Source organism: Nannochloropsis gaditana (assembly GCF_000240725.1).
Source record: "Nannochloropsis gaditana CCMP526 unplaced genomic scaffold scaffold809, whole genome shotgun sequence".
NCBI lineage: Eukaryota > Eustigmatophyceae > Eustigmatales > Monodopsidaceae > Microchloropsis > Microchloropsis gaditana.
This window is the reverse complement of record NW_005803144.1, coordinates 1-12,511: the sequence shown is the minus strand read 5'-3', so window position 1 is coordinate 12,511 and position 12,511 is coordinate 1. Positions and strand designations below refer to the sequence as shown.

Here is a 12,511-nt window from a genome sequence, read left to right as displayed (position 1 = left end):
CCATTTTCATCCCCGTCATATCCATGCGCCCCGCCAGCTCCCAGAGCAGCACCTCCCCCCCTCTGCCCCGCCCGTGCAGGCAGTGCGGGTAGTAAGTCCGAACCGTCTCCAAGGTGCGATTGGGACGGAGAAGGAGGGTATCGATGCCTTCACGGGCCCGCCAGGCATGCGTGTCTGAATGCGCAGGGCGGGTATGCCTCCGAGGGACCGCATCCGACGGGAGGAGGGGGAGGGAAGGAGGTTGCGACGGGGGCGGCGGGGAGGAGGAGGGTTGGAGGAGGGAGGTGCCGGTAAGCAGAGAGGATGGTGGGTGGGCAAAGTTGGGAGTGGCTGCGGCGTCGGCTGATTCTATGGCCTTGGACCTGTTGGTCGACCGTGGCGGGGATCGGAAATTTAACACGGAGGTGGAGGAGACAGAGGACGGTGCGGTGGCCGACAATGTGGTCGAGGATGAGGAGGCAGGAGGAAGGTGGGAGGGAGGGGACGAGGACGACGAGGAGGAGGAGGAGGAGGAGGAGGAGGAGGAGGGAAGCTTGAAAAGAGGAACGAAGGCCATGGCGACGGTTAACGTCAGGGACAGACGAAGGATGAAATGTAAGGCCTCAATCGACAGCCCTTGCAGCACCGTGTACCGGATCCAGGTGCTAATGATGATTCCGGCAACTGTGGGTGGTTTGGGGGAGGAAATGCAGCGTGGGATGGGAGCTCGCCGGTGAGATCTGCTTGAGGGCAGGGAGGAAAAACCAGGGGGAAACGACTTACCAACAGCCCAGAAAAATTCCACGCTATGCTCCAACCGCAAAAGCACTTGCATGGTAACAATCTCACTGGTCTTGCAGCTTGTGGGCAGACGGAAGCCGAATTTGGCCTTCTTTTCTCCCGGAACGGCACAAGGAGGAGAAGCCCGCCTTCCCACCAGAGACACGACCTGAGCTTAAACTCCCGCTTCGACTCAATGTCCGTCTCACCCCGGTGTCCTCGCCCAATTTGCTTTCAGCTGCGGCCAGACACCCCACAGGCTTCGTCGACAGGCCTCTGCGGTTAGGATTGGAGGGTGCATGGGAATGAAGGAGAACATTTTTTTTTTAATTCGCGTCGCCCAAACCCGTTGAGGTGACGCATGGAGGGAGAGACGTACGGCGATGGCTGCGATCTTCTTCTGACGAAACTTTTTGCTGGGGGCGTGACACGACACGGGGCGAAGTTTTGAGGACGTGCATTCACGGTGGAGAGGATGCAATGGCCTTGGTGCAAAAATCGAGCGTTTTGTCTGTCGTCCTTTAGCGTGTTTCTTGCCTCTCGCATGGCCACACGTCCCGCGTGGAGACTCAAGGCGGAGAGGGACAGGAACTGTGTTCATACGAAGGAAGGGAGATACAAAAGGATGGGCGCAACACGCAGTGCCTTGCTGCAGAGTGGTTTTCAATGGGTTCGAACGAAATTGGTGAGGAGGGGATGCCTGGGGGTTTCCATACACGAACGCCTTTTTTAACATCCTTAGGCTCGAGGGATTAGAAGTGCCTGTCATTCCTGAACATCTTTGATGTGTGTCGCTTTCTGAACAGCTTGGACGTGTATCGATGGGGACGGTTTTGCCCGCCGACATAATACGTACCAATTGCTTGCTCTTGAGTCAAAAGTACGTATGGCCGCCATTTTTTCCATTGAAATCTGCTTGAGGAAAAGGGGTCCTGCCTCGGAGTATTATTACATTTAATTTTAAAACGTGAAGCCATTTTTCAACACTTAGAGGGAAATATACGGCGACTAGGGGCATGTGCCCTTTTTCTGCGTCCGATTTGTTCAATTAGATGCTTTTCGGGGACTTTGATGACTATTCGCCCATCCTCCTCCTCCTCTTTCATGTACATGACCTTCCCAAATGCTATCCCCCTCCTCTTCCTCCCTCATTCATTTCATCCCATGCCATCCCTGCTTGTTGCCAATGGACTGAAGGACAGCTCCCTCGCACCTCACACTTTCCCATCACATCCCCCCCTTCCTTCCTCCTCCACCGCCTCCGCCAGCCCTTCCACTAAAGGATCCCACAAAAAGGGAGTGTAGCAGTAATGCGTGCAGTCGTACTTACCTTTCCACTCATTGTATGGGTGCAGATCCAGTCGCTCGCTCGTCAGGCGATAAAATGGCAGCCAGTACAAGACCGGCTTCCTCCCCCCCTCCCTTCCTCCCTCCCTTCCTCCCTCCCTTCCTCCACCCCTACCTCCTCCCATCCTCATACCCTCCACATACCTCACATCCTCCACGCCCGAACCTTCCTTCTCACCGCATCCCTGGCCCCTCCCTTGCCCTCGTCGAGGCCCCCGCGGCTCCGCCATCCCTCCTCCCTCCTCCTCCCTTCCAAACTCATCGCCCCCCCTTCCGTCGTACCCGTCCAGGAACCTCACTTCCCACCCTTCCTCCGCTGCCAAGGCCAAGAGGAGCTTATCCCGCCACTGGGGGTGGATGTACGGCCCAAAGTGAATGGGAAAACACCGGTTCATGGTCGCCACGTAATCTTTCCGCGAAACCCCGAAACGTTCCGGGTCGATGGTCAACGGAAACTCCCCGCCCTCGTTGAAGTGGTGCTGGGCTGACGTCTGTCGGGAGGAGATGCAGGGGGAAGATAAATGAAGGATGAGCACGCGCCCACAGCGGTGAATCTCCGATTCAAGCCAAGATTCATGAGAGCCTCCCGGGCGTCACCTTCCTTACCTCCCTCCAAATCAATCGCTTCTGCTCGTTCCTCCCAAAAGGCGCCAGGGCCCGCAGCATCTCCCTCATTTCCAGCTTGTATTCCTCCCGTTTATCAATGAGGTAATGGAGGCCGAAGTTGACGACTAGCACGTCTGCCTCTGCCAACAGGCCCGCGCTCTCGTTCAACAACGGCCGGTACGTCAGGTACAGCTTCATCGTCCCCTCTACTCCTTTTTCCTCCACCTCCTTTCCTCCCTCCCCCTCGCTTCCTCCGCGTGCCCGCAGGCGCGTTTGCCACGTGTACAGGGCGTTCGTGCCATACGTTCCTGCGCGATTGAAACCGCCCCCTTCCTCCTTCTTCTTGAAGATCCGATTGAAATCAAGTTTCTCGTAACGGACCGTCTCCGCCTTCCCCGACCGAAGCCACGAACATTCCATGGCTGTAAATTGTTAAAAACCGTTGGCAGTATGGTTTGAAAATACGTCAGGCCTGGTTGACCTTCCAGGGGTATCTTTCCGTCTCCGCTCCCTCCCGGGTCCCTTATTCCTCCCTCCCTCCCTTCCTTCCTCCCTCCCTCCCTCCCTTCGTCGTCCCTCCCTCTCACCGTGCGCATGTTGACTCGCCACCGAATCGCCCCATATGGTCAACGTCCGGTTTCCCAGCCCTCCCAACACATCACCCATGTCCCGGTACCTTCCCAACCCCGAGGCGCCGGGGGAGGTCGAGGACGGGAGGGAGGGCGAGGTATGGGGGAGTTGATAACTGAGAAAATTGGCGTTGGCGCACGCGATGCTGTCCCACACCATGAGACCGGCCAGAGAGAAAGCTCCGAGACAACAATGGGAAGGGAGTCCGCTGTCGACGCAGGAAGAGGCGGGGAGGGAGGAGGACGGCGAGGACGGGGGAGGGGGAAGAGTGTAAAGTTCCTGGTGCGTGAAAAAGCGTGGGGCCGCGGATCTTTCGAAGGAAACCCAGTCTTCGTGGGGCTCCGGGAGGATGAGCGCGGTCGTGAAGTTTGTGTAGAGGGAGGTATCGACAGGAGGAGGAGGAGGCGGCCGGAGAAGAGGGAGGGAAGGGGGCGTTGAGTTGAGGATAAAGACGGCGGAGATGAGAAGAACGCCGGTGAAGAGCAGAAGGGATTTACGTATGCCAAGGCCGCTGGGATGGGCAAGGAAGACAAGGTGAGGAGAGGCATTGTTGTTGACGAGGAGGAAAACGAGACCTTCCACGTCTTTTGGGGGCTAAATAAGGCGTCACGCGGCATGCATTTCAATAAAAGTATCGTGGGGGTATCTCCACGTTTCAAAAATGCCCCTTTATATTTCCTCCCTGCCGTATGAGACGGTGATAGAGCCTACCTACCACGGCCAAGCGCCCACGATGCCACTCCCTCCGTGCTCCCTGTCAGGGGTACCGAGGCCGGTTTCTATCCTCATGCGTTGATTTGGCGGGGAGGAGGGCTTCATGTGCAGTATTTTTTAACACATATACCAAAGTAGAGACTTGATGAGTACCGTTCGCAGGAGTTTTAGACGGGAACGGTCAAATTATAATGCAGCCTCCCTCCTCCAAAAGGTTTAGGCCGGAGGGAAGCACAAGCCAGAGACACCAGAAGCAACCTGTACAGGGGAATTGGAGGGCAACGAAACGAATGGCATCAATGTGTTGCTTCTATCGCGGGAATTGGGCGTGCACTCTTTCCATTCTTGGTGCAATTTATCGTGCGGGCGGGAGGGATGTTCCCACCCAGGCGAGAAGGGCGGTGGCGACGGCGGCATCCTTGCGTAAGTCGCGTTTTTACAAGGCACACACAAGCCGAATCCAACGCCTTCGCGGCGCCCCGTGCACAGGTAGTGACGCAGCGATGTTTCAGGAAAAGACTTTTTTTGTACGGGAGCCATGTATAAAAGCGTTTTGGGGCTTGTTCTTTGAGTGGAATGGATAGATGCACGTTGGCGTGACGTACCCCCCCGTCACCCGTACAAGATAAAATCACTGCGAAGTACTGAGCAAAAACCATGGAAGAAAGGCCACTAAAATACCAACCGTACTGACTCAGCGAATAGTTAAAATCTCCCAAGACTTATTGAGTGGCTCACACACAACTCCTCGGTCTCGACATACACTTTTCGTCAACTGAGTGACGATAGCGCTCACCAAAACATAAAGGTAACCCAACACCTCCGCTGCGCTTGAAAGGGCTTTCTGTTTCCGTCCTCACCAGCGTACAGCTGCCCTCGATATGCATCATTCCAATCCCACACAAAGACGCTTGCTCGAGGGGAAGGTTCTTCCTCTTCCATCCGCCCCCTCTCCACGCCCATCCCTCTAAACCTCCGGCAACAATGCCGCAAGCCCCAAGGCACCCACAGAGGATGCACTGAATATCTTAAAGACGTTTTCATACCCGCCAAAGTAGGCCACCAAACGCTTGGCCAGGATGCTGCCGCCGACCGAGGCCAAGGCAAAGGCCGTGAAGAGGTAGGAGTAGATGGTCACCCCGTTGCGCGCCCCAAAACGCTTTTGCACTGCGGGCGGGAACATGGCAAAGACCCCGCCTAAGGTAAAGTAAACTGACATGGTGCCCAGGGCGAAGGTCAACTTTGAGGAAGCCAATTTGTCGTAGAGCGCGAGGGTGACGGCCTGAACGGTAGCCATGGCGATGAAAGCGTGTTTGAACCCGAATTTGTCCGACATACTGCCCCAAAAAAGCCGACCCCCTCCATTGAACAAAGCAGACAGCGCCAAGACCATGGACAGGAACGAATCGGAGCGAAGCTCAGGAAAAGTCAGCCCAAAGGCCTTATTGACCCCTGCCGTTGCCAGGGAACCGCTCGACATCAACAAAATAATCGCCCAAATCCACCAGAATTGAAGGGACGTCAGGGCTTGTCCAGGGGTGTAGTCCGGTCCAATGACAGCTTGCTTGGCCTTGCTCTTTCCTGCTTGGATGGCTGGGCTCTTGGGGGCGGAAACCAAGAGGGAACCCAACACAGCCAAGGCAACGTAGCATCCTGCCAACTTCCTCAAGAGGGGCGCGAAACCCGCGGTCAGGGCGGGCGAGAAGGCCCCTTTGATGGGTTTTTCATTGAGTGGGTTGATGATTTTGGTACCGAGGAGGTTGAAAAAGAATCCACCGGCGCCGAAGCCGGTCAAGACAGCGCCGGAGACCAAGCCTTTGTTGTCAGGAAACCATTTCCAGCCCGCCACGATGGGCGCCGTGTAGGCAATGCCCACACCAACGCCGAAAAAAAGGGAGTAGAAAAGCATGAACATGGACAAGCTCGTCGCGAAGGAGGACAAAAACACTCCCGTGGCCATCAGAAGACAGCCAAGTAGCAAGGCGTTCCGTTCCCCGATTCTTTTTTGAAAAATTGGGCCCAAGGGCAGCCCCAAAACTTGCGCGGTGATGGTCAAGGGGAAGACCAGGGCAGCATCTGGTTGTCCCGATTTGACGGTCCCGTCGAAGAAGAGCAGATGCTTCGGCACGTAGGATTGAAAGTTTCCCCAACAATAAAGAGTGCCAAGGGCCAGGTGGGCCAACGCCCCGCCCAATACCGTGGAGACCCCGCCCCACTCGATGGATTTGGCGTTTTTGGTGGTTTTTTTCACGTCCGTTGGCTTTTTGACCGGCGGGGACACGGCGGTTGTGGCTTTGGAGGGAAGTTTGAAACCTCCCCGATGCCTTGTGAGGAGCTCGTTTTCAGTGCCGGTAGGAAGGCAGTGGGCAGAGGCCTTTGAACCGGCCACGGACGCGGAAACGGTGCCCGACAGGACAGTGGCAGCAAAGACAAAGAGGGACGAGATTTTCATGACTGGAGCTGTTGTTGAGGGGGTAGAATGATGGGTTGTGTGAAGCACTTTCTGTGGGAAGCCAAAAACGAGGTCCAACCCCGGTGAGGGCTCGACCCACAAAAAAAGACGCACATCCGCAACCAAACGGAACACATCCAATCCTACCATGAGCACCTTGCCATACCATTGGTGCCCTCCATTCTCTCCTATCAAGTTTGCGCATTTCTAGCCACGGCGCAAAGGCGTGTGATGTCATGCATGTAGGTCCCGCCCGCCGACGCTCAGCGACCTGCCCCTGACCGTCGGCGAACAAGAGGGAGGAAACGTGGAAAGTAAAAGCAGGAAGCTTCGACTTTGAAAGAGGAATCGGACAAGGGGACGAATCTCTCGCACATGACTGGACATTACCATGAAAACCAATTTTCAAACTGTTGTCCCTTGCGAACTAATCTGTGGACGCGACCAAGGAGGAAACGATGCCCGAGTTAACATGGTTTAACCTCCTCCCCTCACCACATACGCTACAACCTGAATACTCAAGTCGCAATGTCATTTACCAGTGCTGCATCTTCATTACAGGCACACAATTTCAATTATGGCTTTAAAATTTCAACAACTGTTACTTTTGCTTTCAAGCGATTAAATATTTACACGCATCATTGCTTTACTTGTTGTGCGAGACATCTTTCCTCACCCGGCTTCCCTCCCCACACTTCATCGCGTCTCCCTGAACCAACAGCAGCCTACACCATCGTATCCTGCTGTGACAAGGACAGCTTCGGACGGGTGGAAAGACATGGAACCTAAGGCCCGTTTGTGCTCTTTCAGGACAGCGACCGGCTTCCCCTCTTTCCCTCCCTCGCTCCCTCCCTCTACCAAATCCCATACATAGAGAGAGCCGTCCTCCGAGCCTGACAGCACAAAAGCGTCCGTATTGTCGAAGCACGATTCAATGGGGTAGGCCTGGTGGGTGTGTCTGACGTGTGTAGGGAGGATGGAAGTGAAAGGTGGATTAGCTATCGCCACTACCTTCCCAGATGCCTCCTGCCAACAATCGTACCCTTGATAATTGTTCAGCATCTCGCCCGTGCTTCTCTCCAACAAACGGACGACACCGTCCAAACCGTTCATCAGCACGCATTGTCCGTCCCCGGAAACGGTCACCGAAGATAGGGGCTCCTTGCAATCGTCCATCCACATCACCCCTTTCCGTATATCATACGTGCGCAGACACCCATCCACAGAAGTGGCCAGCACCTCCTTCCCTCCCGCCCCCTTCCCCGCCCTACCCCCCTCTTCCAAAACCATCACACGCGTCACGCTGTCCTTGAAGTCGTCCAACGTCTGAATGGGGTCTCGATTATTGCTTCGCAGGTCCCAGATTTTGACTGTACGAGCACCCGGATGGAGCGATATAATCTGTGAGTTAAAAATCACTACCCACTCATCAGCTGTACTCGTCTCGTCTGAGGTCGAATCCTATCATAAAATTTATTTTTTGGGGGGGTTTGACAAGGATATGGAATCCAGGCACTACCTGTCCGATCATAGGACCCGCTCAGGACGACGGTACCCTCCGCGTTGAACGCTACGCTGTTGATCATGTGCGCGTGTCCACTGAATTTCTTTACGACCCGAGCCGTAGCCACGTCCCACAGGTAAAAGGCGGTGTCGCCCCCGCACGAGGCGAACCGGGCATTGTCGGTGGTTATCGCCACATCGCGGATTTCGTAGCCGTGGGGGCCCGTGAAGGTCTGGACGAGCATGGCTTCTCCTGAAGTGGTTTGCGGGGAGGGAGGGAGGGAGTGTTGGTATCAAGAAGAGGGAGGGTAAGAAGGAGGGAAAGAGAGAAGGAGGGAGGGAAAGAAGGAGGGAGGGAAAGAAGGGAGGGAGGACGGGAGGGAGGGCATCAAGGGAGGGGCTGGGGAGCTGTCCTTCCAAGTAGGGAAAGGGCTCTCCACCTGCTTTGTTGGCGTCGGCGCTGGGGCGAAAGGGGTTCCAGAGCTTGATGCTTTTGTCCTGCCCTCCAGTCATACAATAGGTGCCTTTTTCTGGCAGAAGGGAGAAGGCCATGAGCATTTCAAGACGGCTTCCTCGTAGAGGAAACAACACGGGCGTTTAAAACCCCGCACGACCGGCCTTTATCGGATCAGAAGCAGGATCTTATCGTGCGCACTCCTCCATGCCCTCTTCCCATCGCTCCAATATCTCCTTGTGGCGTGAAAGGGAAAAACACATGGAAGCCGCCTTACCATTGAACCGGATTGTGTAGATAGGGCCGCGGTGGCCAACAAGCTTACGGCGGACTTTAGTGGGTAACGAAGGCGGTGGAACGCGTGATGCTTGGTGGATAGGGGCCATAGTGGCCCCGAAAATGCTGAGCCTTGAGGAAGGTCTTCTGAGTGCCGTGGAGCAGAGAGACTGCTGGGCAGTGCAGGAAGAAAGGCCGAGGTGAAAATCAGCCGACTCTACTGTTTAAAGGCTCACGTAAACCACCGTATGGTAATAGAGCTTTTTTCGCTTGTATTTCCATCTCCTCCTTATTGGAGGTAGGCGCCTGCAATCGGGACATGCACTAAAGTTTGCCGGGTACGCAATCGAAACCCGTTTAGTCTGAGGCATGGGGTGATGATACCGGGCCATGATCACAAAGCAAATGCTTTACACTTGCACTCACAGTACACTGTGCCTCTTGGTCGAACTGGAGTACAAAGGTCGAAAGACGACAATTCAAAAAATAACAAGCAGAAGGCAGGGAAGAAGTAGCGCCGGGCGGGAGGTTTTGCAAGTCCGATGACCGATGGAGGAACAACCAACTGTCACCTCGTACAACAGTGGCTACCACGAACGACACAATGAGTCTCGATATTCCTTTCACATACATTTCTTTCCTCCTTCGACCGGAATGGGCGCAAGATGACAGTAAATGAATACATTAAAAAATCCGAAACCGCACACGCATGCGCCGTTTAATTCAGTAGTAGGGGGGAGGTTATTCCGCCTGCCCACGGTACGAGACAACACCAAACGTCACGCGCGTGCTGGTCTTCTTATATCACAAAATCACATGCATCTAATTTGTGGTAGGACGTACAATGAGAGGCCCGCACAAAATTACTTTGAGATACGAGTCATCCCTTTTTTGAACCGGAACAAGCGGGGAAGGGGGGTAGCGCGGGGCTAAGAGCAAAGCCATTATCTGTCTCTTTTGAATGAAACGCGGAGACATACTCATATGTGAACAACGGGAGCAAGATTTGTTTTGGTCCATCTGCCCATAACAATTTATCAAGCAGCAGAGATGCCATATAATCGGACTATACAGCTTCTCTAGATGATAGTTCTAAAATTTATAAATTTTGAACTTATTGGCTTATCAATTCATTCCTTTCCTATACGTCCATTTTTCCTTTCTATACCCTGTCAAATGCTTGTCTTACTCAATCAGGGCGGACGTGCCGTCAAAAAGTGCTTTGTCCTCCCGACTTGCAAACATTTTCCCCCCCAAGTGCTTCTTCAAAAAGGCCTCAATCCGATGGTACATGTCCATCTTGTTCGGGGGGCGCACCAGGCCATGACCTTCATCCGGGTAAACTAGATAAACAACTTCCAACCCCTCCGCTCGCATACTGGCCACCATTTGATCCGATTCGGCTTTCTTGACCCTGGGATCGTTGGCCCCTTGGACTATCATCAAAGGGGCGCGGATGCGTTTGGCGTGATAGACCGGGGAAATCTTCCGGTTGAATACCTCTTCCTCCTCCACGTTGCCCACGCGTTTGACCAGTTGTCGTTTCATCGGGGCCCAGTACGGCGGAATGCTGCCGAAAAGGGTCTTTAAATGCGCCGGCCCGACAATATCCACGCCGCATTTGTACAATTCCGGCGTGAAACATAAACCGGCCAAGGTCGCATACCCACCGTAGCTCCCGCCCATGATGGCGACGCGCGCCGGGTCCGCCACCCCTGCCTGCACCGCCCACCGGACGCTCTCCGTCAAGTCGCGTTGCATGCTTCCAATCCCCCACTCCCCATTGCCCTTGTTCACAAAGCTCTTGCCAAAGCCGGCACTGCCCCGGTAATTGACTTGAAGGACGGCATAGCCCCTGCTGGCAAGCAACTGGACAACGGGGCTGAATCCCCACGAGTCCCGGGCCCATGGCCCTCCGTGGACGAGGAGCACCAGGGGCAGATGAAGGGGAGGAGACTCCGCTCCCGGGGTCCAGGGGGGGAGGGCGGGGGGGAGGGTCAGGTAAGAGACCAATTCTTCACCATCCGACGCAGAGATGACCAGGGGTTGCATGCGCCCGAGCGAATATTCCAGCAGCTGGGGCCGGTCCACGAACAATAAATCCAAGGCCTGGGTGGCGCGGTAGTACAGGAAAAATTCGGTGGGCACGGTGTCGCCCGAGACCGCCACGACCCAGAGAGCATCCTTGTGCGCCCGGGAAACGACTCGGAAATCCCGCCGTCCCCCCGCTTGTCGGCGCACGGCTGCCTCGATGGCCGCAAAATCTCGGGCCACCGACCGCGTCCCTGCGCTTTGTTCCCCTTCTTCCAAGCACCGCCACTCCCGCGTCAAATAATTGAGCTCCGCCGCCTCCAGTGCCAATGTCTCCTTGTTGATCAGGACTTGACCCACATCGCACCGAGGGTCATGCAACCAGGTCCGGCGCTCCTGCCCATCCGCGCAGTCGATTTCGACCAAACGAGTGGTATCCGATCCGACGGACGTCAAGATGTAGATCCCGTCGCCGTCGGGGTTGAACCCAACGACCTCACTCGTCTCCTCGAAATCCCAGGCAAGAATCTCCCGCCAGGCCGCTTTCCCCTTGTCCCGGACCCGCAGCCGGCGTCCCCCCTCGGCGGCGTCGGCGGCAAAGGCACCGCGCACCTCGAAATCCTTATCGGTGTACCAGGCCAGCACGTCCCCAGGATTTTCCGTATCAAGGACGCAGGACCCAGTGGCCAGCGACACCCGATACACGTCAAAGACGACGCGGGATCGCAAATTCAAACCAACCAGCAATTCATCGGGGTGGCGCGGGCTTCGCCTCACATTCTCCGCCCGTACCCCCTCAAATGGGGTCAAATCCCGCACCGGCACACGGCCCGAGCGGGCGTCGGCGGCTTCCCCCGGCGAGAGAGGGACCGAAAATAGATGCCAATTTTCGTCGCCACCCACGTCCTGCAAATATAAAATTTCCCGGGAATTTTCCGCCCAAAAATGCTGGCGTATGCCCCGGTTGTGGTCGGAGGTGACCATGCGGGCCGTGCGGGACACGACTCCTGCTGCACGCTCGACTACCCAGACATTCAACACGTCCGTGGTGGGGTCGGGGGCCAAGAACGACAGGTAGATACCGTCGGGGGAGAGCCGCGCTTGGCTCCTGACCGGGTTTCCGAACAGGACATGGAGTGGCACCATCCCTCCCGGCGTCCGAGTGGACGGCTTGGCTTGTCCCCAGACCAAAGCTGCGATGTCCTCCGTCGGCAACCCTTCCACCTCCAGGGGGGATTGGTCTTTCTTGAAGATGGTGACGGCACTGCCGCGGGTACTGGGACCTCCACGGACCCCGATTTTCTCGCCTTCGCATCGAAGGAGGTAACCTTCGGGGAGACCCAAGACTGGAACCGGCGCCGCCTCGCTCGTTTCTTCTAGAAACTCTTGAATCCGTTCCTCCCGACGCATCCCGGCGTGCGCCTCGTACGCGCCGGTCCCTGGCTCCCGGCTGTAAAATTCACCGCCGTAATAATGGGCATTGATCTGAAATTTCACGAGGCCCAAGGCCTGAAGGGAGGAGCCGGCGGAGGTCGAGTAGTCGCCGGGGTCCACCACGGGCATGTCGTTGCTGGTGCACACGGTGGGACAGGCTAGGACGGTGCCCGCCGAGATGCCGACGTAGGGCACGCGGTGGGAAAGGACGGCGTCCTGGAGGGGTTGGAGGAGGTTGCGGCGGCGGAGCTCACGGAGGAGGCGGAAGACGTTACCACCGCACACGTAGATGGCTGGGAGGGGCG

General features: G+C 56.0%; 5 protein-coding genes across 5 annotated transcripts; all 5 read right to left on the bottom strand.

The window, feature by feature from the left end:
- Positions 1-607: 607 nt before the first annotated feature.
- NGA_0474600 (uncharacterized protein) lies at positions 608-1,015 on the bottom strand (the record flags this gene model as incomplete). The annotated part of the gene is made up of 2 exons (XM_005853618.1): positions 763-1,015; positions 608-663 (listed from the first exon to the last, which is right to left on the bottom strand). Coding segments are annotated over exons 1-2 (108 nt in total), but the record flags the coding sequence as incomplete, so codon positions are not given.
- A 1,218-nt stretch (positions 1,016-2,233) lies between these two features.
- On the bottom strand, positions 2,234-4,473 carry NGA_0474400 (uncharacterized protein; the record flags this gene model as incomplete). The annotated part of the gene is given in 5 exon segments (XM_005853616.1): positions 2,234-2,240; positions 2,251-2,597; positions 2,713-3,134; positions 3,300-3,853; positions 4,442-4,473. 5 exon segments carry the CDS (start codon positions 4,471-4,473, stop codon positions 2,234-2,236), a joined length of 1,362 nt encoding a protein of 453 aa, XP_005853678.1.
- A 550-nt stretch (positions 4,474-5,023) lies between these two features.
- On the bottom strand, positions 5,024-5,392 carry NGA_0474500 (major facilitator superfamily mfs 1; the record flags this gene model as incomplete). The annotated part of the gene is made up of 1 exon (XM_005853617.1): positions 5,024-5,392. One exon carries the CDS (start codon positions 5,390-5,392, stop codon positions 5,024-5,026), a length of 369 nt encoding a protein of 122 aa, XP_005853679.1.
- Positions 5,393-7,204: 1,812 nt separating this feature from the next.
- NGA_0474300 (mitogen-activated protein kinase) lies at positions 7,205-8,917 on the bottom strand (the record flags this gene model as incomplete). Its single annotated transcript, XM_005853615.1, has 5 exons — positions 8,743-8,917; positions 8,452-8,541; positions 8,028-8,264; positions 7,551-7,878; positions 7,205-7,466 (listed from the first exon to the last, which is right to left on the bottom strand). The coding sequence occupies exons 1-5, from the start codon at positions 8,849-8,851 to the stop codon at positions 7,205-7,207; spliced, it is 1,026 nt and encodes a 341-aa protein (XP_005853677.1). The 5' UTR covers positions 8,852-8,917.
- A 1,009-nt stretch (positions 8,918-9,926) lies between these two features.
- Positions 9,927-12,335, bottom strand: NGA_0474200 (peptidase s9 prolyl oligopeptidase; the record flags this gene model as incomplete). The annotated part of the gene is made up of 2 exons (XM_005853614.1): positions 9,927-10,654; positions 10,763-12,335. The coding sequence occupies 2 exons, from the start codon at positions 12,333-12,335 to the stop codon at positions 9,927-9,929; spliced, it is 2,301 nt and encodes a 766-aa protein (XP_005853676.1).
- Between the last annotated feature and the right edge of the window lie 176 nt (positions 12,336-12,511).